Raw genomic sequence first — 22,717 nt, 5'->3', positions numbered from 1 at the left:
GATAATTTGTAAATCCAATAAAAACTCATTATGATACTTGTGATTTACTTTAATCCTTAAATGAAAGAATCTCCCCTTATCTTAAATATTTTATAACAAAACTCATATATATCATAATAAATTTTCACAAATCTTTTATATAAAATTTGGTGGCATCACCATATAAAAGAATTCAATGAACTTCAATCAAAGAAGGTGGACATGACACTTTAAAACACTGTCGTATAAGAAAAGAAAGTGCTTCGAATATGCAAAAAATGTTTATGCTTAATAAAATAACAGCATCGAAACCAGCATCCATTCCTTAGCACTAGCGAGGATATAACTCTGTAATTGACATCTCGTTTCTCGAGAAGGTGAGAATTTCATCATTTATGGAACGATCCGTGAGCGTTGAAGCATGGACTGATGAGGAAGAAGAGAGGTCTGATGATTCAATGATGCTCTGCATGAAAAATGCTGACCGACACCATACCGGAGGAGTGAGCGAGTATCTCTTAAGCATGATACCAACGGAATCCATTGTTGGTCTGTCAGCTGCATTTTCTTGCACGCTTAGTAAGGCAATGTGGATGCATCGTGTTATTCCAGCTGTTGAAGATGCTTTCAAACAAGGATCTATGAGATTCAGTGTTGTCCCTTCCCTCCAATATTTCCATGCCTGTAAGAATTTACCAATATTAGATGGTTCTACGCTATATATTTTAACTAGTATTTCACATTTTTGTAAGTTTTTTTTTATAAAAAAAAGTTATAGTTTGGGATAAAAAAAGGTAAGCAGATGTTAAAATTTAAACTTCAAACTTATTAAATACTAGATGCATAAACTAACCCAGCTATATTAAAGCTAGATTTCATATTTCGTAAGTTTAGCATGTACTAAATAATTCATAAATTTTATACTTACATAGCTTAAAAGATCTTCCACGTTATCTCTATTGCGGAAAGAACTATTTCTTTGACCACTTACAATCTCCAAAATCAATACACCGAAGCTAAAGATATCAGATTTTACCGAAATTTGTCTATGCATTATATATTCGGGAGCCATATAACCACTGCAAAACAGGAATTAATAAAAAATTATTATAATCATATATATATATATAGGTATTTCGCTTAATCAATTGTAGTATTAATAGTACTTTGATATTTTATAATTATTTATTTTCAATCATGACTTTAAAAACTCAGTTTTTTTCATCCACAACCTTTTTCATTTATTTAAAATCAAATAATCCATCAATACATTGTTAGAATTTGGATGAAATATACACGAAATTTGCCACGTGACACTTCAATAGACATACAGATGATCAACTTTGTCCAAATTTTAATAATACATTAACGGGATGAAGTACTCGAAACAAATTAAAAAGTCGTGGATTTAAAAAAAAAATCATATTTTTTAAGTTGCAAGCAAAGAAAAAAGAAACATTGCCAAAAAGGTCATAACATGCTCATAATGGAATTTACTCAAAATTAGTTTATCATGTTTAGAACTTACTAGGTTCCAACAATTCTACTTGTATTGCCTTGTGTTTCGTCCATTGCAAATAGTCTTGTCATGCCAAAATCTGCGATTTTAGGGTTCATATCTATGTCTTACAAAATAGTACTTGCTTTAGGATCACGATGAATTATTCGAAACCGAGAATCTTCATGAAGGTAAAGGAGTCCACAAGCAATGCCTCCTATGATTTTGTTGCATTGTTCCCTGCTATTTGGATCTATATGTTCATACAAGAATGTAATAACTTCAATGCAATTAAGATATCAATCATGGTGTGCTTAACTATAACTAGCAGTACTGCTTAATTTCTAGTAACAAAAATGAAATAAACACTGATCTGCTCTGTCCAAGTTGAACAAGCAAATTCAGTTGAAATTCATTAATACGTAGATAAAATGCAGCTACACCAAATATGAAGCGATCAAGGCTTGAATTAGGCACAAACTCATAGATAAGAAGTCTTTCATTTCTTTCCAGGCTAAAACCTAGAAGTCTAACTAAATTTCGGTGTTGAAGCTTGGCCGCCAAGAGGACTTCATTCTTGAATTCTAGGTCTCCTTGTGCTGAATCCCAGGATAACCTTTTTACAGCTGTATCTTGCTCGGTGGAAATTCTACCCTGAAAATTAACAAAGGCGTTAAATTTGCTATTTTGCAAAGTATATATCTAATATATGTCGAACACATAGCTAACATAGAGCCACATGATCTGTTGATAAATTACTGAACTCTAATCTGGTTCAACTCCATTGAGGGCATTTGATATTCTACGTCATGCATATGTTTACCTTGTAAATAGCCCCAAAGCCACCTTGTCCAAGCTTATTTTCATCAGAAAAGTTATTTGTTGCATCTCTAATGGTGCTGAAATCATATTGCAAAGACTCTACAGTGATAACTTCCTTGTCATGATCTACCGGGAGGAGGAGCAAGCTAGTAATTAGCGGAGACTGAGCGAAGTGTTTGAATTTTTCGTTTTAAAGAATAGATGCATGCATGACTAGTAGAATTCCGTAGTCTTTGCAGGATTAGATTATTTTTGTTTACATTTTTCAAAAAAAAACAATCCTTGAAGCCATGATCTACATAATTAGAAGATGCTGAAACAGCATAATGTCGTCTAACTTACGATGTTGAACATAATTTCCCCTCCTCTTCCTTACTCTCAGGAAGATACCGACACAGATGACTAGTACCATGACACTAGCAATTGGAATAACAATGATGATGACAGTTCGAGATGTATTATTCTTCTTATTTCCTGTCAGAAAAACAGATGTGTTGTCACATACTAAAACTTTTCTGAGTTTTAAATTTTATATATAACTCAACAAGCATGATTATAAGATCTACCTTCAGGCAAGGCAGAAGATACAGGTGGTGGCGTTCGCGTTATGTTGTAAAAACGATAGTTCTCAAACCTGAAATTACAACCTGGGCCTATAACCCTGCCTCCGTTCCTTCCAGTGCAACAATCTGGCTGCTGTTGGATAATTTTGTCCAGACAATCCAAGCATTGTTCCTGGGATAAATCAGCAGTGCACTCCGTGAGTGCATACACTGTTTTGTAATCGGGAGTGATTCCATCGTTTACTGCAAACTTTCGAAGAGTATCTCCTGCTGCGGCTTCTTTCCGCAACGTTTCCAACAACGACCTCAATATCTCACTGAAGCCTTCAGGATCCGAGGCATTGACTAGACTCCACAAATGCATACCAGGCAAAGTTTCTAAAATGCCAAAAATAGAGCGATCTGAGTGAAACACCATACACTCATCATACCACCCCAAAATTGCCTCCTTCTGGTTGGGACAAACGCTTGATTGCAGCTTCTTATTGACGTCTGATATGCAAGCACGGCAAATATCTGGCTCAACGTCTCCTCGACAAAGCGCACGCGCAAAAACTGGGTCAGGGTTTTCACCAAAGGATGCATTTTAGAATCCATAGTCATTTCCTTGGTTGGATGAGAAGGAAGATAGAACATGGTTGAGATTATCCGAATAAGGACTGTCAGCGGAAAATTTACCGCTTCCGTTATCACAGTTGACATAGCGCAGCCCTGGCTGGGCGGTTGAAAGGGTAAGAAGGTGATGAACAAGAATGGAAGAAAAGAAGATAGCAAGACTTGAAGAAGCCACTGCCATCGTCTCAACCTATTCACATGATTGTTTTTTTTTTTTCAAATGGATACGAATTTGGCTGCAAGGATTCTATAACATGAAGTGGGATTCGATTGAGACTAGTCAATTGTAAGTTTGGTATTCGAATTATAACAGTCCATAACGTTGGATTATTCTTCGTCAATTGTTGAACAGTAATCACTTATCAAGAATTAAAGATATCAACGAATTTTCTATAATAAAAAATATGATTTGGTATTATATACCAACGGGTTGTAATTAATTCAAAAATTAATACTTTTTTCATCCAATTATATTTTTTTAATGAAACCTTTTATCAAATAATGAACTTGATTTTGATAATTAGTTTAAGCAAATTATGGAATTATAGTACTCCATTTTAAAAAAAAAAATTGTAAATTTTAAAAATATATATTATTCATATACTATACTTTAAAATAATAATAATATATATTATTCATATACTATACTTTAAAATAATGATATAAAATAATTTACTTCAACAGAATGTAACCAAAAAACAATTTACTTGTTCAAATCATCCGAACACAGTATTTATCTGACAAGTAGTGGAAATGGGCCGCAAGTCATGAAATGGTTTGAGTATTTTGTTAAGAATAATGCAAATTGTTTACCTGCTGATTGGGCAGCGTATAAAATTTGGCCCTCACGATGTAATCGAGTTGGATGAAGCTTGTCTCTAATGGAACAAAGCTTGGTAACAACATCACTCATGTCCATCCGCACACTTGGGGATTCAGCAGAACTAATGACTCCTATTTCAAATATTGAATTCAAACATTGAAGATGTTTGTCATTTCCTCGTCTGACTCTCTCCTGAAGAAGAATGGGATCTATAATCTCAATCTTTCGTTCAGGCAAAGCTGCCACAACAAAGTTATGAAGGTTGAAACCTTCTTTGAAGATTTCATTGGTTGGCCTTTTCCTCGTAAACATCTCTAGCAAGAGGATGCCAAAGCTATGCACATCACCTTTTGTTGACAACTCGCTTCCCTCGCCATATTCTACAATTAACTCATCACAAATTATATAAATTACAACAATAATTGCAGAGATCCTTTGAAAAATATAAAGATATAGCCTCTAACATCCAAGCTTTAAACATGTAAAATTACATTCTAATTTGAAGTAATGTGGTCATCATTTGTTAACCAAAAACTACTTCCATATTATATGTTTTGCTTTTGAATTATGTTGTGCTAAGAGAAAAGTATTAAAATGGAAGAAATGAATAAAATGTACTTAACTGGTGGAGCATAACCGATAGTTCCTCTTAATCAGAGGGAGCTTGACTGAGTGGTAGAATTGTTAAGCCTGACAGCGGAAAGGAATTTTGCTAAGCCAAAGTCATTAATATGGCCTATCATTTCCACATCAAGTAGAATATTACTTGGCTTGAGGTCACAATGAATAATTGCTGTATTACAATGATGGTGCAGATACTCCAGTGCATGAGCAACATCTACTGCCACATTTACCTCCGGAAGAAATTCAGGTTTCTCATCATCTCCTGTCCATTCATGCCGACAGATGGATGCTGCCAATCCTCCAAGCTTCCGTTTACCACGAACTCATAAACCAATGCTTTAAAATCATTGCCTTGATAATCAACACCTGAAATTGCTGTTAATACCTTGACAAGATTCCGATGTCTAATGTTCCTCAAGGCCTCACATTCAGCTAAGAAACTCCTGGAAGCTCCATGAGTAAGAACATTAAGCACCTTAACGGTAATAACTACTCCACTTGCTTCAAGAATTTCTTTGTATACAGAACCGAAGCTGCCTAAACCAACCAAATTTTGTAAGGAGAATCCATCAGTAGCCCTTAGGATGCTTTGGTATGATAATTGTAAAAGTGAATTTTCTGCACTCGCTGCTGTTGGTTGCTCATTCTTCTTTCTAAACCATAAAATGAAGAGAAATGAGAATACCAAAGTCGGTCCTAAAATCACAAAAACAATGGCAATTTTTAATTTGAGAGAAGTGTTTGATCTTTTGATGGATGCTTTCGAGTTGCATCTGGACAAGTGTAACTCGGGGATGCCTCCGCCAAGCTTACTATTTCCCTGAACAAATGTTGCAGTTGCATTCTTAAAGACTCCTTCAATTGGTATCATACCCTCAAAATCATTGAAAGATAGATTTAAATACTATAATGACACAAAGCTCACAAGAAATTCTGGAATCTCACCAGTAAGATTATTCTCAGATATTTCTAATGCCATAAGACCTCTCAATGAACTCAAACATGAAGGAATGGGCCCTTCGAACAAATCGCCATCCAAGAACAGGTACTCCAGTCTTAAACAGCTACCAAGATTTTTTGGAAGCAAACCAGATAACCTGTTATGAGATTATTTCAGTGGACAAAGACAAGAGTCCACCTAAACTTTTCAGATTTCCTACTTCAACAGGAAGCACACCAGTTAAATAGTTGGATGATAAGGCTACTTCAATGGACAAAGACGACAGTCCAATTATTTCAGTAGGTATAGATCTACCTAGATTATTATAAGAAAGATCCAATCCAACCAAACTTTTACATTTACCTATACTTGAAGGAATGTTGCCCTGAAGATTGTTACTTTCTAAAGCAAGTTGGGCTAACATTGTCAAATTTCCTATAGAAGAGGGAATAGTCCCCGAGAGAAAATAATTTTAATGTGCATAAAATATCTTTAGCTTCTGAAGCCTCCCAATAGGGGGGGGAATGGAACCTGATAGCTGATTTTGTGATGTCGCTAGCACCTCCAAATTGATGAGATTTCCAATCCCAGTCTTCCCCATATTTTGTTATCTTGTATTATTAAGGTCGAAGTAGTGATAGACAAATTACCAATGCACTTAGGCAATTCCCCTCCAAAATTATTTTCGCTTAACTCTAGATATTCTAGTTTGGTAGTATTGGTTAAAGAACAAAGAAAGTTGAAATCACTTGGTCCCCCATTTCCAAAATGATTGCTGCCTATGAGAAATCTAGATAGTTTATGCAGCTTTTCAAATGAAGGCAAGTTTTCATTAAGTTGGTTTAGTGGAACTTGAAGAAGCACGAGATTTGAGGCATTGGATATTGAAAGAGGGAATTGTCCAGAGATTTGGTTTTGTCTGACGGAAAAGAATTCAATATATGGCATAGTGATTCCTAAGTCAAAAGGAAGAGTACCTTGAATCTTGTTTTCGCCAATATCAAAACTTGTAATCTTGGAGAGATTGAAAATTGAGACAGGAACAATTCCAGAAATTGCATTTGCTGCTATAGAAAAAAATGAAAGATTTGTCAGTTGCCCAAGAGATTCAGGTATAAGTATAACCCCATTCAGTCCATTCTTACCCAAAGCAAGTGTCTCCAAAGACGATAAGTTCCCCAAGGAAGGTGGGATACTCCCTGTTAAACTGTTATTGACAAAACTTAAATATTTTAGTTTTGAGAAGAGACCAAGCAAAGCCGGTATTTCTCCAGTTAGCTGGTTTGCTTCTAATATGAAGAACTCTAAGCTTAGAACAACTAGATAAATTGGAATGAATTTCACCATTGATGGAATTATTGGACAATTCTAATACTTCCAATCTTCTTAAACGTCCAACTTCTTGAGGAATTTCGTTGTTGAAGCTGTTGCCTGCAAGATTCAACACCCTGAGAAAACTTAAATTTCCAATTTAGAGCGATATAGACCCCGCTAGCTTCTGAAATTGCAATTCCAACTTGGTTACTCTCTGATGTCTGTGCCCGCATTTAACACCATACCACTGGCAGAAGTGGATGGAACTATTCCAGGATTGCATAATCCTAAGCTGATCACCAGTTATCTTGGCTTTGAAATCAAGGAAAGACTGTTGATATGTGTCATTTCCACCAACTACAAGGGTTGCTAAGCCGAGCAAATTAAGACCCTGCAGGTTAAAGCATGAGAGAATAATTAAAACTTCAACGTAAACGAGGAAAACAGTGCTGAACACTTTCAAATGCTAGTTGGATAGCTCCAGCAACCCGAATCAAATTGTTAATTGATGAGATTGATTCGTATTTAAGAGTGCTTGGGTTCATCAACAAGAACTAGAGTGTAATATAAGAAATTTTGGAACTCTGATATTATGCAACTGTCTATCCTGTTAATTGGTTCAAGCTTTCTAACTCTGAAAGTTAAAGTTTTCTGACTTTGAAAGTTATGTGCCTAGAATTTGCATAGGGCCCTGCTTTAGTTGGAAGCATGTACTTAGGTAGTTGGGGTTGGCTTTCTTCCTGGTTTCGATCGTGATTGAGCCAGACTCCCTATACTGAATACTTTTCCTCCGCTTCTATATTTTTTTGTCACTTTTATATTGATTCATCCTTTTTTTTTTTAATCTTAAATTGAGCATCAAGAAATTGAATGGAAACAAATTATGTCCTGGACAAAACTAAGAAAAGATTGAGTCAGTCAACTTGTGTAAAGACAAACGTTCTATTTCAACAAGTAGCAAAATTGTTAGAAACTAAAATCAGACATAAAATTAGCTTAAACATGGGTTTCTCAGCTGGATCCCCACTTTTCTGAGAAATCTTTATTCTCTATTTCTGGTCAATAATTTAGACAACGATTTTTGGCAAGAAAATTATCATTCAGTTAGAGTCATCAAGTCATTTCTGATTGACAAGTCAGTAAGATGATAGCTTCACAGAGTAATTACACCTTGCTTTGCGAATTCCTTTTTATGAGTTTTTTTTTTTATTGTTTTATTAGATACTTTATAGGGTTGATTGGTAGAAATTAATTCACATTGAAAGATTAGGCCATTTAATTAATCTTTTTCATTTCAGATGTCTATAACACCGGATGAATTTAATTAGTTTCATTTTTTCTACTCAATAACAACGTGATATTGATAAATTTTTGTTTGATTTGATTACATTTATTTTTCTAATTGTAAATAAATTGTATATGTATTCTCCTAAATAAATTGAAAAAAAAATTTAATAAAATAAAAGACAAACTTGTTTCTAGATCTGTAAGGCGAGCCTTGGATAAGAGATTTAAAGTTTGGCCTCCATCCCAAATATTTAAAATTTAATAAAAAAATTTTATTAAATTTTAATTTTAAAATATTTAAAATATTAAATATTCATATTTTTGTTTTTTTTAATATTTTAATATATTTCATAAAAATCAAACTTGTTAAACCTGAAGGGCCAGTCAAGCCTTTGGCAAGAATTTTCCAAGAACAATCAAACTCCATCAAATCCACAACCCGTGAATAAGTCTACTTGCTTCCCTTGTGCCTTTATTTTCGTTATCGGGATTAATTGAAAGTCTTTAAAAGTCTTTGTAGACTTGGCCATATATAGGAATTTGGCAAAAAAAGAAAAAGACTTGCGCGATAGGAGCAAAGAATGGGGGAATCTGACCAGATAATGACAATCGAAAATAAAGAAGTGGGTCTGCTGCATTTGCGTTTACCTTGACCTGGCTCAGTCAACTTGTGCTAAGACAAATGCATAATTCAACTTCAGTAGCAAAATTCAGGAAAAATAATGATCAGATGTGAAATCAGCTTGAAAATTGGCTTTTCAATTGGATCCCACTTCTTTGATAAATGTTTTATTCTCTGTTTCTAATCAATAGTATAAAAAATGATTTTTGGCAAGAAAAAGTTACCATTCAAGTAAAGTCATCAGATCATTTTGCGATCGATCAGATATAACTTCAAATAGTAACCACACCTTGCCTTTGCAAATTCCTTTTACTGAGTTTTCTTATTGTTTTATTAGATATTTTACAAGGTTGATTGGTAGAAATTAATTTATATTCAAAGGCTAGACCATTTAATTAATCCTTTTCATTACAAATGCCTATAGCACCATCCATCAAGATGAATTTAATTAGTTTTCTTTTTTTTTTATCCAATAACAATGGGTTATTGATAAAGGTTTGTTTGATTTGATTATATTTATTTTTATAGTTGTAATTAAATTGTATATGTACTCTCCTAAACAAATTTTAAAAAAAGGGAAATTTCCTTTTCTTTTCTTTTTTGTAAATGTAAAAGCAAAATTATAAGGCTTGTTTTTCTGTTTCATTTTTTTAAATGAAATATTATTTCATTAAATTTTAATTTCTTGAAACTGAGATAATCAAAAGAAGGGAAAGAAGCTTATCTTTTGATCAAAACAAAAGTGATTAAAATGCAAACAAATGATCAAAATAATTAATCCTTTTGTTCATGATTAAACAGTTACATTCAATTTCGATTTAGATGCTTTTGTCTTATTCTTCCAGGTTTGCTGTGTCTTATCTTCTTACCATGATAGCCATCTCTCACAATAACATTGCTGCCACATATTCCTGGAACATTAAACATCAATAATCTTTTTCCCTTCCTCTGGATTTTGATATCTTAATATCTTTATGAACAATTTTCACAAAAAATTCTTGTTAAAAAAAATGAAAGAAGATGGAAAAGTTTGGATTCTATCTATGGAGGGTGAAAATTATGGACCCCCCTATTGTATGTTATTTATAACATACATGAAAATAATGGTTAGTTACCCTGTGATTTCTTTGTGGAAAAAGAAAAGAAGAAAGATTTGATTTCCAAACTCATTTGATAACCGATTAGTGACAAGATTTAGTTGCGTCTATGGTTCACGGGTCAATCCCCTTGAATAAAAACCACTCGAAATGAATAGAGACAGAAGCTTTATCAAAATTCATTTGTCTAGATTTAAATGTAGCTGAATAACATACCAGATAAATTTGGACATAAACTCATTCTAAATCCAAGAATATTAAGCAATAAGTACGAGAAAAAAGTATATTATTCATGAAACCTGAAACACTAGATTTGGAATTTTATTCATCAAATGTAGACACAAGATTAAGAAATTGAAGCTAAATCCAATATTCTCAGAGATTTGGTCCTTCATTTCACAAAACAAGGGAATGGGAAGAAAAGGGTTGAAAAGGAGAGAATAACAAACACAAGACTGAGTAACTGCAGTTGAAGGAAATGATGATCTTTTCTTCTTTTCCCTGTTTCTTTCCAGGAGAGGGATTGTTTGCAGGACAGAATACAGGCCGCCAGGGAGTTCCAAATCAAATGTGATAGAGATCAAAACTGCACCTTCACACACCAATGGACCAACTAAGCTTAAGCCATTAAGCAGCAGCTGCAGCTGAAAAAAATAATGTAAAGGATGTAAAATTTGATAAAAATATATAACAAATTAAATGTTATTGTTACTTGGATTTAAACCAATAGTAGAACCTCTTGTTCTTAATGATCGAGGTGGAAGCAACTTGTCTCTTATAGAACAAAGCAGCTTGTCTCTTATAGAACAAACCTCAGCAACAACAATGGCCATGTTCATTCTTTCAGTTGGCAATTCAAAAGAACAGGCAATTCCAATTTCAAATATGGCATTCAAGCTCCGAAGAAATCTGAAATCTTTTTGACTGCTCTCATTGAAAGCATTGTTCATCATTGTTTCTCCTCCGAAACTTTGTTGAAGAAGAGTGAGATCTGTAATCTCAGCCACTCGATTTGGCAAAGCTGTTTTAACAAAGTTATGAAGGTTCGGATTCTCTTTAAACATTTCATCAGTTGGTCTTTTCCCTGTAAACATCTCCAGCAAAAGAATGCCATAGCTGTACATATCTCCATATGTTGTCACATTACATCCCGAGCCATATTCTGCAATTCATTTGTCACAAATAAGAGCAATAATTTCGAAACAGATGCAAAAAGCTTTCACGCATCACAGATCTTAACAGGTTAAATTAAATAACTTATTGATTTGAAATAATGTTTTACTTACCTGGTGGAGCATAACCAATTGATCCTCTTAACCCAAGAGAGCTTGACTGGCTTGAAGTGTTATTTTGTATGTCTGATGTAATGAATTTTGCTAGCCCAAAGTCCCCGACATGGCCAACCATTTCATCATCGAGTAGAATATTGCTTGGTTTGAGATCACAATGAACAATTGGTGTTTCGCAATGATGATGAAGATACTTCAATGCACAACCAACATCAACTGCCACATTCAATCTCTGAGAAAAATTCAAGCTTTTTGCTGCCTCCTCTCACTGATTCATGCCAACAATTGGTTGCAACCAATCGTCTAGGCTTCCATTTGCCATGAATTCATAAACAAAGGCCTTAAAATCATTGCCTTGATAGTCCACGCCAGAACATGCTGTTAATACCTTGACAAGGTTTCAATGTCTAACATTCCTCGAGGCCTCACATTCAGCCAAAAAACTCCTGGAAGCTCCATGACTCAAAAGTTTAAGTACCTTGACAACAATAATTGTTCCATTTGTTGGGAAGATAAACCACACTTGGAGTGGATGGGAGCACACCAAAGAGCCCGTACCTACATATTGGACATCACTTGAGCCCAAAAGATTATATTATCAAATTTTTGGGTCCTTCATGCATATATGGGACATTTCATTCAAATTTTCTAATGATGTGGGATCCGTTACTCACATGTGAACCATATCCCAACTCCATTCTCTTCAAGAATTCCTTTATATACGAAACCAAAGCTGCCTGTACCTATTAAATTTGCTAATGAGAAACCATTAGTAGCTTTTAGAATGCTTTGATATGATAACTTTAACAATGGATTTTCAGCGGTTGATGATGCAGGCTGCTTTATTTTCTTTCTAAACCAAAAGAGAAAGATGACGGAGAAAACCAAAATAACTCCTGAAAGAGCAGAAACAATAGCAATTATTGATTTAAGTGAAGTAGTTGAACTATCTCTATGTTGTTTCAAGTTATCACAAGTTGGCAAGTGGAACTCAGGAGTGCCTCCACAAAGCTTACTGTTCCCTTCAAAGAACATAGCACTTATATTTTTAAAGACTCCACCAACTGGTACTAGACCTTCGAAATTGTTGTAAGAAAGATTCAAGCAGTGTAAAGAGCCAAATGTCACAAGAAATTCAGGAATTTTACCAGTGAGATTGTTTCTAGAAAGGTCTAAATTTGTAAGACCTCTCAATGAACTCAAAGATGAAGGAATTGATCCATTGAAGAAATAGCCTCTCATCAGTAGTACCTCCAGCCTCATACAATTACCAAGATAATTTGGAATGGCACCAGATAACATGTTTTGAGCAACATCTTTCTTAAATTTCCTACTTCAACGGGAAGCATGCCAGTCAAACGGTTTGAAAATAAGTATAGACCGATAGACAAGGATGATAGTCCACCTATTTGAGAAGGTATAGAACCACTGAGATTGTTATTAGAAAGATCTAAAAAAATCAGATTTTCACATTTGCCTAGACTTGGAGGAATTTCGCCTTGAAGATTGTTGTCATTTAGATACAACTTGATCAACATCTTTAAATTTCCCAATGAAGTGGGTATGGATCCAGAGATAGAATTAATACTTACAGAAAAATATTTTAGTTTTTGAAGCCTGCCTATGACAGATGGAATGGAACCTGATAATTGATTTTCTCCTACCGCCAACCCCTCCAAGTTGATTAGATTTCCAAATCCTGCTGGTATTCTTCCCACTATGTTATTGCCTTCCATATAAAGAAAAGTCATAGCAGTTGACAAATTGCTTATGCACTCAGGCAATATCCCTCCAAAGCTGTTGTCATTGATAACCACAATTTCCAAGCTGGTGGCACTAGTTAAAGAGCAGAGGAAGTTTAAGTCATTTGCTCCCTGACTACCAAGGAGATTCTCACCAGTATTCAATCTTCGCAACTTTTCTAGCTTTCGGAGTGAAGATATCTTTCCACTAAATTTGTTCCCGTCAACCTGAAGCGCGATGAGGTTAGAGGCATTGGATATTGAAAGAGGGAATGGTCCACTGAGTTGGTTCTCGCTAAATCCAACTTTCTTACAGATTTGGTCCTTAATTTCACAAAACAAGGAAATAGGAAGAATGGAGTAAAAGGAAGAGAATAATACACACAAGACTAAGTAACTGCTGTTGAAGGAAATGATGATCTTTTCTTCTTTTCCCTGTTTCTTTCCAGGGGAGGGATTGTGTCACGCCCTGAAACGAGAAATAACACGGCCATATTACCTTGAAGTAAAACTCAAAGCAATACGAAGCCTAATCCATAACCATTGAACAAGTCTCAAATATAAAAGGTTCTCATTAAGTAACATAGCTAGATAACAAGTCTTCAAAGGTTCAAAGTCGAGTATTATAATTAAAATAAACAATACTTCATAAAATCCTATATTTCTAAGTAGTTCTCCAATGTTCGATTCTTCTAGCTTTTCTCAAGCTAATCATACTTATCATTCATAACATCTGTAAAAGAAAAAAAAATAGGGAATGAGCAAACCACAGCTCAGTAAGTAAAGGCTCACACACCTTACCGGATCAAACATCGTTTCATACATATCATATAGATCATTCAAAACATTCGTCAAATCATAATGTCAAAAATAATTCAAAAATCAACATTCTATTAAGCATTCATAGATCAAAAATCAGAATCAAAACATGTCACCAAATCATGGATCAAACTATAAAAATCATTCATCACAAATCATCATTAGCATTCGTTTATCGTTAGCTACGGTCACTGCTATAACCCGTGACAGTGGCCGTATCAACAATTTTATCCTCATAATCATTGCTAACTATTGTAACCCGTTAGCCAAGGCTTACGCTAACTACTATTACCCGTTAGCCAGGGTCATAGAACTAGTTCTGGCGTCGATGATCCCACTTCCCAGGAATATAAAAACGTAGCTATCACAAAATCATTCTTTAAACATAAATCATTTTCTCATTTCATTCATAAGCATGATCCATCATTTATATAGCGAAAACACAAAATAATCATATACTTGATCCTATTTTCATACATCGAAAATAAAGAAATAAAACATTCTTTCATTTAGAAACATGCATATATACATAGATTCAAAAACAAGCAAAGTGTGTGAGATTCTACTTACTTTCTTCTGATTCCACCACCTAATTTTTCTCCCTCAAAATTTAGTGGCCTATTCAAAATAATTCCAACAAAACAATAATTAATCAACCCATTTGAGGCCACTTATATCAAAACAAATAAGTTAAACAAGTAATAACTCGAGTAATTAATTCTGGCAGTCTGCGTTACTTTCACTACATTAACCATAACTCAAGATATCCAATTCGGAATTAAAATCTTTTTAATGTGTTAGAAACTAGACTTAAAAGCTTTCTAACCATATATGGCCCATCTCGTGATTTCTTGTGGATTAATTATAACAATTTTTGTAATCCACGTCATATGCTGCTGCCAGACAGCCTGTATACCTTTTCATAAAAATTACGTATTTATTCATAGGTAACTCCAAATTCAATTTTGCTTATTTCATTGGAAAGTAGACTCAATAAGCTTTCCAAAAATATATGGTTTAATCTGTAAATCCTTGTATAAAAATTAAGGAAAATTTCGTAATTCAACCCTGATGCTGTTGTCTTACAGCCTGCATATCCTTAAGTTAAAATTAGACAACTCTTCATAGAAAACTCGGATTTAACTTTCGTTTATTTCATTAGAAACTAGATTCAACATGCTTTCCAACGATATATAATAATCATAGAAATAATATATCCATTAATACAAAATTCTATTTTAATTCATTATTACAGATCACAATATCTCATTAAAAAACAGAATTTTTCCTTCAATCTTTAAAAACTCAAATCCTTACTTTTAGCCTTCAAACTCCATTCAATAATCATCAATAAATCTTAAAAACATGAAATAAACAAAGTCCAGTAATTTACCTAAATAGATTATCAAGATTAATGAAGGATTTCATGATTTTTCTTGATTTTTCTCTCAAAACTTCAACTCCAAATAATAGCAATAAACTTGATATTTGTTCTTAAATAAAAAGAGGGCATGTACTCACCTTTAAAGGATTAACTTGATTATAACCTCTGTTTGTGAATCTCCAACTTGATTTTTCATATTCTCTAACCCTAAGAAAGATGAGGAAGAAGAACTCTATTTCCTTTCTGTTTCACGATAATTAGGTATTTTTTTATTTAATACTTCAGTCATTTTTCTTTTACTAAATAACGTCTTAATAAACTGATGGGCTTTAGTATTAGTCTAGCCCAATTATTATTTGGGCTAGGGTATTACAGATTGTTTGCAGGACAGAACACAGAGCGCCAGGGAGTTCCCAATCAAATATGATAGTGATCAAAACTGCATCTTCACACGCCAATGGACCAACTAAGCTTAAGCCATTAAGCAGTACCTGCAGCTGAAGAAAATAATGCAAAGGATGTAAAATTTGATAAAAATGTATAACAAATTAAATGTTTTTTTTACTTGGATTTAAATGAATATTAGTACCTCTTGTTCTTAATGATTGAGTTGGAAGCAGCTTGTCTCTTACAGAACAAAGCTCAGCAATAACATTAGCCAGGTTCATTCTTTCAGTAGGCAATTCAAAAGAACAAGCAATTCCAATTTCAAATATGGAATTCAAGCTCCGAAGAAGTCTATTATGTTTTTGGCTGCTCTCATTGAAAGTGTTGTTCATCACTGTTTCTCCTCTGAAACTTTCTTGAAGAAGAGTGGGATCCGTAATGTCAGCCACTCGATTTGGCAAAGCTGTTTTAACAAAGTTATGAAGGTTCAGATTCTCTTTAAACATTTCATCAGTTGGTCTTCTCCCTGTAAACATCTCCAGCAAAACAATGCCATAGCTGTACACATCTCCATATGTTGTCACATTACATCCCAAGCCATATTCTGCAATTCATTTGTCACAAATAAGAGCAATAATTTTGAAACAGATGCAAATAGATTTCACACATCAAAGATCTAAACAGGTTAAATTAAATAACGTATTGATTTGAAAGAATGTTCTACTTACCTGGCGGAGCATAACCAATTGTTCCTCTTAACCCAAGAGAGCTTGACAGGCTTGAAATGTTATTTTGTATGTCTGATGTAATGAATTTTGCTAGCCCAAAGTCACCTATATGGCCAACCTTTTCATCATCAAGTAGAATATTGCTTGGTTTGAGATCACAATGAACAATTGGTGCTTCGCAATGATGATGAAGATACTCTAATGCACAACCAACATCAACTGCCACATTCAATCTCTGAAAAAAATTCAAGCTTTTTGCTGTCTCCTCTCCCTCATTCATGCCAACAGTTGGATGCAGCCAATCCTCTAGGCTTCCATTTGCAATGAACTCATAAACAAGAGCTTAAAATCATTGCTTTGATAGTCCACACCAGAACATGCTGTTAATACCTTGACAAGGTTTTGATGTCTAACATTCCTCAATGCCTCACATTCAGCCAAGAAACTCTTGGAAGCTTCGTGACTCAAAAGTTTAAGTACCTTAACGATAATAATTGTTCCATTCTCTTGAAGAATTCCTTTATATACGAAATCAAAACTACCTGTACCTACTAAATTCTCTGTCGAGAAACCATTAGTAGCTTTTAGGATGCTTTGATATGATAACCTTAACAATGGATTTTCTGCATTTGGTGATGCTGGTTGCTTTCTTTTCTTTCTAAACCAAAAGAGAAACATGACGAAGAAAACCAAAATAACTCCTGAGAGCAGAAACAATAGCAATTATTGATTTAAGTGAAATAGTTGATCTCCCTCTATGTTGTTTCAAGTTATCACAAGTTGGCAAGTGGAACTCATGAGTGCCTCCACAAAGCTTACTGTTCCTCCAGCCTTATACAATTGCCAAGATAATTTGGAATGAAACTTGATAACATGTTTTGAGACATCTAATTCACCAAGATTTCTTAAATTTCCTACTTCAAAGGGAAGCACGCCAGTCAAACGGTTCGAAGATAAGTATAGACCGATATACAAGGATGATAATGCAGCTACTTGGGAAGGTATAGAACCACTGAGAATGTTATTAGAAAGATCTAATAAAACAAGATTTTCACATTTGCCTAGACTTGGAGGAATCTCACCTTGAAGATTGTTGTCATTTTGATGCAACTTGATCAACATCTTTAAATTTCCCAATGAAGTGGGGATGGATCCAGAGATAGAATTAATATTTACAGCAAAATATTTTAGTTTTTGAAGCCCGCCGATAACAGATGGAATGGAACCTGATAATTGATTTTCTCCTACCGCCAACCCCTCCAAGTTGATTAGATTTCCAAATCCTGCTGGTATTCTTCCTACTATGTTATTGCCTTCCATATAAAGAAAAGTCATAGCAGTTGACAAATTGCTTATGCACTCAGGCAATATCCCTCCAAAGCTGTTGTCATTGATAACCACAATTTCCAAGCTGGTGGCACTAGTTAAAGAGCAAAGGAAGTTTAAGTCATTTGCTCCCTGACTGCCAAGAAGATTCTCACCAATATTCAATCTTCGTAACTTTTTTAGCTTTCGAAATGAAGATATCTTTCCACTAAATTTGTTCCCATCAACCTGAAGCGTGACGAGGTTAGTGGCATTGGATATTGAAAGAGTGAATGGTCCACTGAGTTGGTTCTGGCTAACATAAAATAGTTCAAGATATGGCATGTTGACTCGCAATTGTGAGGGAAGACTAATGTGAAAGTTATTTTCGCCAATATCAAGTTTTCTGATATTAAAGAGATTAAAAAGTGAGGAAGGAACGACACCAGACATTTTATTCATTGCCACGCCAAAAGTGATAAGATTCTTCAGTTGGCCAAGAGTTTCAGGGATAACCCCAGACAATCTATTTAGTGGCAGAAATATTATCTCCAAAGATGATAAGTTCCCTAAAAAAGGAGGGATGCTCCCTCTTAATGTGTTGTTGCTAAGGCCTAATTCCTTTAGATTTGGCAAGTGGCTAAGTGCAGCATGTATTTCTCCAACTAGCAGTTTGTGTCCAATGTAAAAATGTTTGAGCTTCGAACAACCAGATATACTGGAAGGAATTTCACCAACTATGAAGTTTCTATCAAGAGTTAGTTCTTCCAATCTATGTAAACGGCCTATTTCTTGTGGAAGTTCTTGAATGAAGCTGTTGTTTTGAAGACTTAACACCCGTAGAAAGCTCAAATTTCCAATATAAGGTGATATTGGTCCCATTAGTTTCAGTGCTGGCAAGTCCAACCGGGTAACTCTCTGATGTCGTCGTCCGCATTTAACACCACGCCGTTGGTAAAAATGGACGCTGTTGTTCCACGAACGCATAATCCCAAGCTGATCACCAGCTATCTTGGCCTTAAACTGGAGCAAAGCCTGTCGATCTGTTTCATTTCCATTAATTGACAAAGCTGCTGAACCAAGAAGAAAGGACCTTTAAGATTGAACCACTGCTTCTGGAGGTAAGCCTAGTTGTTCTTCAACATGAAGCTGATAGTATGGAATACTAGAGGATTTAATGATCCTCGAAAACAAAAAAGTGTAGTAGATAGAATAAATAGAATAAAGGCAGATATTGTGTGTTTATTAGAAACTAGAATAAAGCATCATAAAATGCAGCCTGTGCTGGAAAAGCATTTTCGTGATTGGGGTATTCTTCACAATTATGCAGCATCTCCAAACAGAAGGATATGGTTATTATGGAGAGATCATGTGCACGTAGGCCCACTAGAGTTTTCTGAGCAAAGTATTACTTGTGTGTTACAATATGAAATCAGGAAAGTTTATTTTTCTGCCATTTATGGGAGTAACGACGGTATTCAAAGAAGGAACCTGTGGTTGAACTTAACTCACATCAGTGGTATAGTGCAAGACAACCCTTGGATTCTGACTGGGGATTTCAACATTATAGTCCATCCCTCTGAAAGCTCGGATTATAATGGAGATCAATCAGCAAACTCAGAGATGAAGGATTTTCAGAATTGCTTAACTTAACTAGGCTTGTTTGATCATGCTTATGTTGGACCTCAATTTACTTGGTCTAACCATCAATTAGTGTCATAACATATAGATCCGTAAATCTATAACTAGACTTAACAAATGGAGTCACCACCAATCTTTTTTATTTAGGTGTCATTGGTCACCTAAGGAATCTATCCTTTTAAGAACCTCCTAAGCTTGACTAAGGGTCCTTAAAAAAATAGGTTCAGGTCTACAAATCAAAATAGGATTCGAGAATTGGTTACATGTGGGGAAGGTTATAGCACCCCCACATGCCCATCCAAAGGATGGTACCATATTATTTTGAATTCATCCTAAGGTCTTGAGTCTAATGGTTTCAAAATTTTATGTTGAAATATTGGAAATAATTTATAAGATCCTCCATAAATCCGGTAGAACTCTTAAAAAAATATTTCATCACCTCAAGAGAATTCAAATATCCCACTTGTTTCCTTGAAAAGTCTCCATTGTTGAAAATTTTTTTTTATTATTTTTATTATTGTCGAAAATATATCTAATTATTCCACCATTTGCACCTATTTAGAAATTCTTTTTATTTTTATATTTTTTTTCTCTTGGAAAGAAAATAATATAACAAATATTTTTATTGAAATTTCATCTAAATTATTCCACCATTTGGGCCAATTTAGAGAAAATTTCTCACCTAGAGATTTATTAGGAATTTACCATTTGAAATTCCTAAGAATCTCATCCTTGGGTAATTATCACATATTTTCAACCAAAAATTTTTTATTTGGAAAAGAATACAATTACTTGTATTGAAACTTCATCTAAATTATTCCACCATTTGGGACAAATTTAGAGAAAATTTCTCACCTAGAGATTTCTTAAGAATTTACCATTTGAAATTTCTAAGAATCTCATTATTAGGTAATTTGTATTTAATTCTCATTTTATATTTTATATTTTTATATTTTTTTGTTATTATTTTTTGTTGAAAAATAAATATTAATTATTGTTATTGAAACTTTATCTAAATTCTTCCACCATTTGAGCCAAATTTAGATAAAATTTCTTACCTAAAAATTTATAGAAATTTACCATTTGAAATTTCTATAAATTTCATCATTGGATAATTAATATTTATTACCAAAATTTATTTATTTATTATTTTTATTAAATTAAATCATGCAAAAATACTCCTAAAATAAACAAACACATAAATAAAAAATAATTGAAAAAATACGAAAAAAATGGAAATGGCTCGGCTTGTGGCTAAGATTACCTCGGCTTGAGGCAGAGAAATCAGTTCAAAAACACGGCTCGGGAGTGCACAGCTCGGCTCCAGGGGAAGGCTGGCACACGGGTCAGACGCGGGTTGCAATCGCGTTGGGTTGGTCCAAGCAGAAACACGCACATCTTTGGGTTGATTTAAACTCTAAAATGACGTCATTTTCAGCGGGTATATAAGCCCAAATCCTAGCTTTTCCTTCAGAATCCTTCTTCCCCTTTCTTTCTCCCCATTCCTTTTCTCTTCCCCTCTCTAGAAAACCCAAATTTCGATTGACTATTCTACTGGAATCTGGAAAAATCCAACGAAAACTGGAAAATCTTGCCAGAAAATTCATCAAAAAATTGATTAGATTCTGAAATTTTTCAAAACTTTTCCAGGAAAAAAAAACCAAAAATTCGAAAAAACTTCTTAAAAATTCTAGGATTGCTACTAACACCTTTCAAACACTCTCTTTTCTTTTTGCCTCTATTTTCTTTGTATTTCTCGTGTATGTTTCTATGTATGATTCATGGGTTATTTATAGGGTTCAATCAGAAGAGTTTCTGATTGACCCTAATTTCCTCTTTGAATAGGATTAGCAGAAAACAAATTGAATTCCACTCCAATCCTACCAGCCACCATTCATGGTAAATTTTTTTTTTTTATTTTCGGATCTTCTAGAATAAAAAAAATATATAAAAAAAGTAATAATAAAAATAAAATTCAAAACAGTTAACTGAAAAAAGAAAAAAAACAAAAAATAAAATACAAAAATACAAATAAAATGGGCTAATTTGTCCCATTTGGACCAAGCCCAATTGATCCAGGCCTGGACCAAATTGGGTGTCTACAGCTACCCTTCTTTACGCTTTCTTATGCAACAAGAATTACGCAAAGATGTAGACACCCTGCACGTGACCATTTCAACAAATTCATGGTCTTTTTATTTTTTTTTATTTTATTTTTGGAAAAGTAAACAAAGTTCCTCTAAACAGAGGCTCAATGACTTCGAAAAATAAATTGCTCTTCTGAGTAAAGGCATCATGATTTTGAAAAAATAAATTGCTCCTCTGAATAGAGGCAACACGACTTTAGAAAAATAAATTGCTCCTTTGAATAGAGGCAACATGACTTTGGAAAAATAAATGTCTCCTCTGAATAGAGGCAACAAAACTTTGGAAAAATAAATGGCTCTTTGAATAGAGGGAACATAACTTTGGAAAAATAAATTACTCTTTGACAATCATGATCGGACGAGTCATAGATCATGTCTGATGGAATTTGTAATGGAAACTCAAAGATTCACAATTTGAGTTCAACATTCAAAGGCTCAGATTCACAAGAACCTTTCAACTTCGCAAGAATTCACTGAAATTTGATTATCAAAATTCCAGTTTCATAAAAATTCAAATTTGCAAGATCTTAGGATTTGCATTTTCGAGTTGCCAGACTCGTATTCAACATTTAAAGACTTTCATTTGAATCTTGAAGATTCACATCCAAAAATTCAAAGCTTCTCATTTAAACTCAAAGGTTCTCATTCAATAAATCTCAAAGTTTCATATCTCAAAGGTTCTCAATTGAAACTTAAAACTCAAAGACTTTTCTTTGAAATTCAAAGATTTTCATTTGAAATTCAAAGATTTTCATTTGAAATTCAAAGACTCTCATCAAAAAGCTTCACAATTTCTTTTCAGGTGACTCAAAATTTTGTACGAATAAATGTCATGATCAAAGATGCAAATTCATTCTTAATGATGCAAATGCAACAATCTAGATTCTCACAATGCCATGCATGTCTAAACAAAGCTTTAATTCATCAAATTATGTGCATGTACTATTTAAACAATGATGCTTACATGATGCATGTAATGCGGACGTCAATAATGTCATGAAATCCTAAATAACTATGATAATATGGCTCTCAAGACTCCATCATTTTGAGCTTCTTAGCACTAGCCATCTCAAAATAAATTTTATCTTTTA

General features: G+C 34.0%; 4 protein-coding genes and 2 pseudogenes across 9 annotated transcripts; all 6 read right to left on the bottom strand.

The window, feature by feature from the left end:
- Window positions 1-309: 309 nt before the first annotated feature.
- Window positions 310-1,609, bottom strand: LOC111297547 (cysteine-rich receptor-like protein kinase 25). Its single transcript, XM_089740612.1, has 3 exons — window positions 1,508-1,609; window positions 908-1,058; window positions 310-661 (listed from the first exon to the last, which is right to left on the bottom strand). The coding sequence occupies exons 1-3, from the start codon at window positions 1,594-1,596 to the stop codon at window positions 311-313; spliced, it is 591 nt and encodes a 196-aa protein (XP_089596738.1). The 5' UTR covers window positions 1,597-1,609; the 3' UTR covers window position 310.
- Window positions 1,610-1,663: 54 nt separating this feature from the next.
- On the bottom strand, window positions 1,664-3,884 carry LOC111296461 (cysteine-rich receptor-like protein kinase 26; annotated as a pseudogene). Its single transcript, XR_016325909.1, has 4 exons — window positions 2,866-3,884; window positions 2,642-2,773; window positions 2,301-2,410; window positions 1,664-2,131 (listed from the first exon to the last, which is right to left on the bottom strand). The product of XR_016325909.1 is annotated as a cysteine-rich receptor-like protein kinase 26 (transcript).
- Window positions 3,456-7,960, bottom strand: LOC111297545 (putative LRR receptor-like serine/threonine-protein kinase At3g47570). Of its 5 annotated transcripts, none has more exons than XM_089740610.1 (5): window positions 7,209-7,807; window positions 7,010-7,071; window positions 4,924-6,931; window positions 4,291-4,680; window positions 3,456-3,577 (listed from the first exon to the last, which is right to left on the bottom strand). In XM_089740610.1, the coding sequence occupies exon 3, from the start codon at window positions 5,793-5,795 to the stop codon at window positions 5,151-5,153; it is 645 nt and encodes a 214-aa protein (XP_089596736.1). In that variant the 5' UTR covers window positions 5,796-6,931; window positions 7,010-7,071; window positions 7,209-7,807; the 3' UTR covers window positions 3,456-3,577; window positions 4,291-4,680; window positions 4,924-5,150. The 5 variants fall into 5 exon arrangements, with proteins under 5 accessions (XP_089596736.1, XP_089596737.1, XP_089596735.1 ...); XM_089740611.1 differs by having other exon boundaries at window positions 4,924-6,928; XM_089740609.1 differs by having other exon boundaries at window positions 4,924-6,928; window positions 7,010-7,807.
- Window positions 7,961-10,291: 2,331 nt separating this feature from the next.
- On the bottom strand, window positions 10,292-13,018 carry LOC111297538 (putative receptor-like protein kinase At3g47110; annotated as a pseudogene).
- Window positions 13,019-14,705: 1,687 nt separating this feature from the next.
- On the bottom strand, window positions 14,706-16,813 carry LOC149515702 (putative receptor-like protein kinase At3g47110). Its single transcript, XM_089741775.1, has 5 exons — window positions 16,534-16,813; window positions 16,008-16,409; window positions 15,910-15,915; window positions 14,861-14,950; window positions 14,706-14,776 (listed from the first exon to the last, which is right to left on the bottom strand). Exons 1-5 carry the CDS (start codon window positions 16,811-16,813, stop codon window positions 14,706-14,708), a joined length of 849 nt encoding a protein of 282 aa, XP_089597901.1.
- Window positions 16,814-16,839: 26 nt separating this feature from the next.
- Window positions 16,840-18,825, bottom strand: LOC111297537 (uncharacterized). Its single transcript, XM_089741774.1, has 2 exons — window positions 17,328-18,825; window positions 16,840-17,234 (listed from the first exon to the last, which is right to left on the bottom strand). The coding sequence occupies exons 1-2, from the start codon at window positions 18,823-18,825 to the stop codon at window positions 16,840-16,842; spliced, it is 1,893 nt and encodes a 630-aa protein (XP_089597900.1).
- Window positions 18,826-22,717: the final 3,892 nt, after the last annotated feature.

The sequence above is a fragment of the Durio zibethinus genome, chromosome 12 (genome assembly GCF_047325235.1).
Source record: "Durio zibethinus cultivar Kanyao isolate XHJ-2024 chromosome 12, ASM4732523v1, whole genome shotgun sequence".
In the NCBI taxonomy this organism is placed as follows: Eukaryota; Viridiplantae; Streptophyta; class Magnoliopsida; order Malvales; family Malvaceae; genus Durio; species Durio zibethinus.
This window is presented reverse-complemented; position numbering and strand designations above follow the sequence as displayed.

What these genes read in the sequence shown, in the direction of transcription:
- LOC111297547 (XM_089740612.1), bottom strand. Translation starts at nt 1,596, where the DNA reads ATGAACCCTAAAATCGCAGATTTTGGCATGACAAGACTATTTGCAATG. An exon ending in AGTAGAATTGTTGGAACCTA is followed by an intron (nt 1,059 to 1,507) that starts GTAAGTTCTAAA and finishes CCTGTTTTGCAG; the next exon opens with TGGTTATATGGCTCCCGAAT. An exon ending in TGGAAGATCTTTTAAGCTAT is followed by an intron (nt 662 to 907) that starts GTAAGTATAAAA and finishes AAATTCTTACAG; the next exon opens with GCATGGAAATATTGGAGGGA.
- LOC111297545 (XM_089740607.1), bottom strand. Translation starts at nt 7,211, where the DNA reads ATGGTGAAATTCATTCCAATTTATCTAGTTGTTCTAAGCTTAGAGTTC. An exon ending in TTTGGAGACACTTGCTTTGG is followed by an intron (nt 6,932 to 7,009) that starts GTAAGAATGGAC and finishes TTTTTTCTATAG; the next exon opens with CAGCAAATGCAATTTCTGGA.
- LOC149515702 (XM_089741775.1), bottom strand. Translation starts at nt 16,813, where the DNA reads ATGAATGAGGGAGAGGAGACAGCAAAAAGCTTGAATTTTTTTCAGAGA. An exon ending in AATTGGTTATGCTCCGCCAG is followed by an intron (nt 16,410 to 16,533) that starts GTAAGTAGAACA and finishes AATGAATTGCAG; the next exon opens with AATATGGCTTGGGATGTAAT. An exon ending in CACGAGATGGGCCATATATG is followed by an intron (nt 14,777 to 14,860) that starts GTTAGAAAGCTT and finishes TGGTTAATGTAG; the next exon opens with TGAAAGTAACGCAGACTGCC.
- LOC111297537 (XM_089741774.1), bottom strand. Translation starts at nt 18,825, where the DNA reads ATGCGTTCGTGGAACAACAGCGTCCATTTTTACCAACGGCGTGGTGTT. An exon ending in CTTTGTGGAGGCACTCATGA is followed by an intron (nt 17,235 to 17,327) that starts GTTCCACTTGCC and finishes TTCTGCTCTCAG; the next exon opens with GAGTTATTTTGGTTTTCTTC.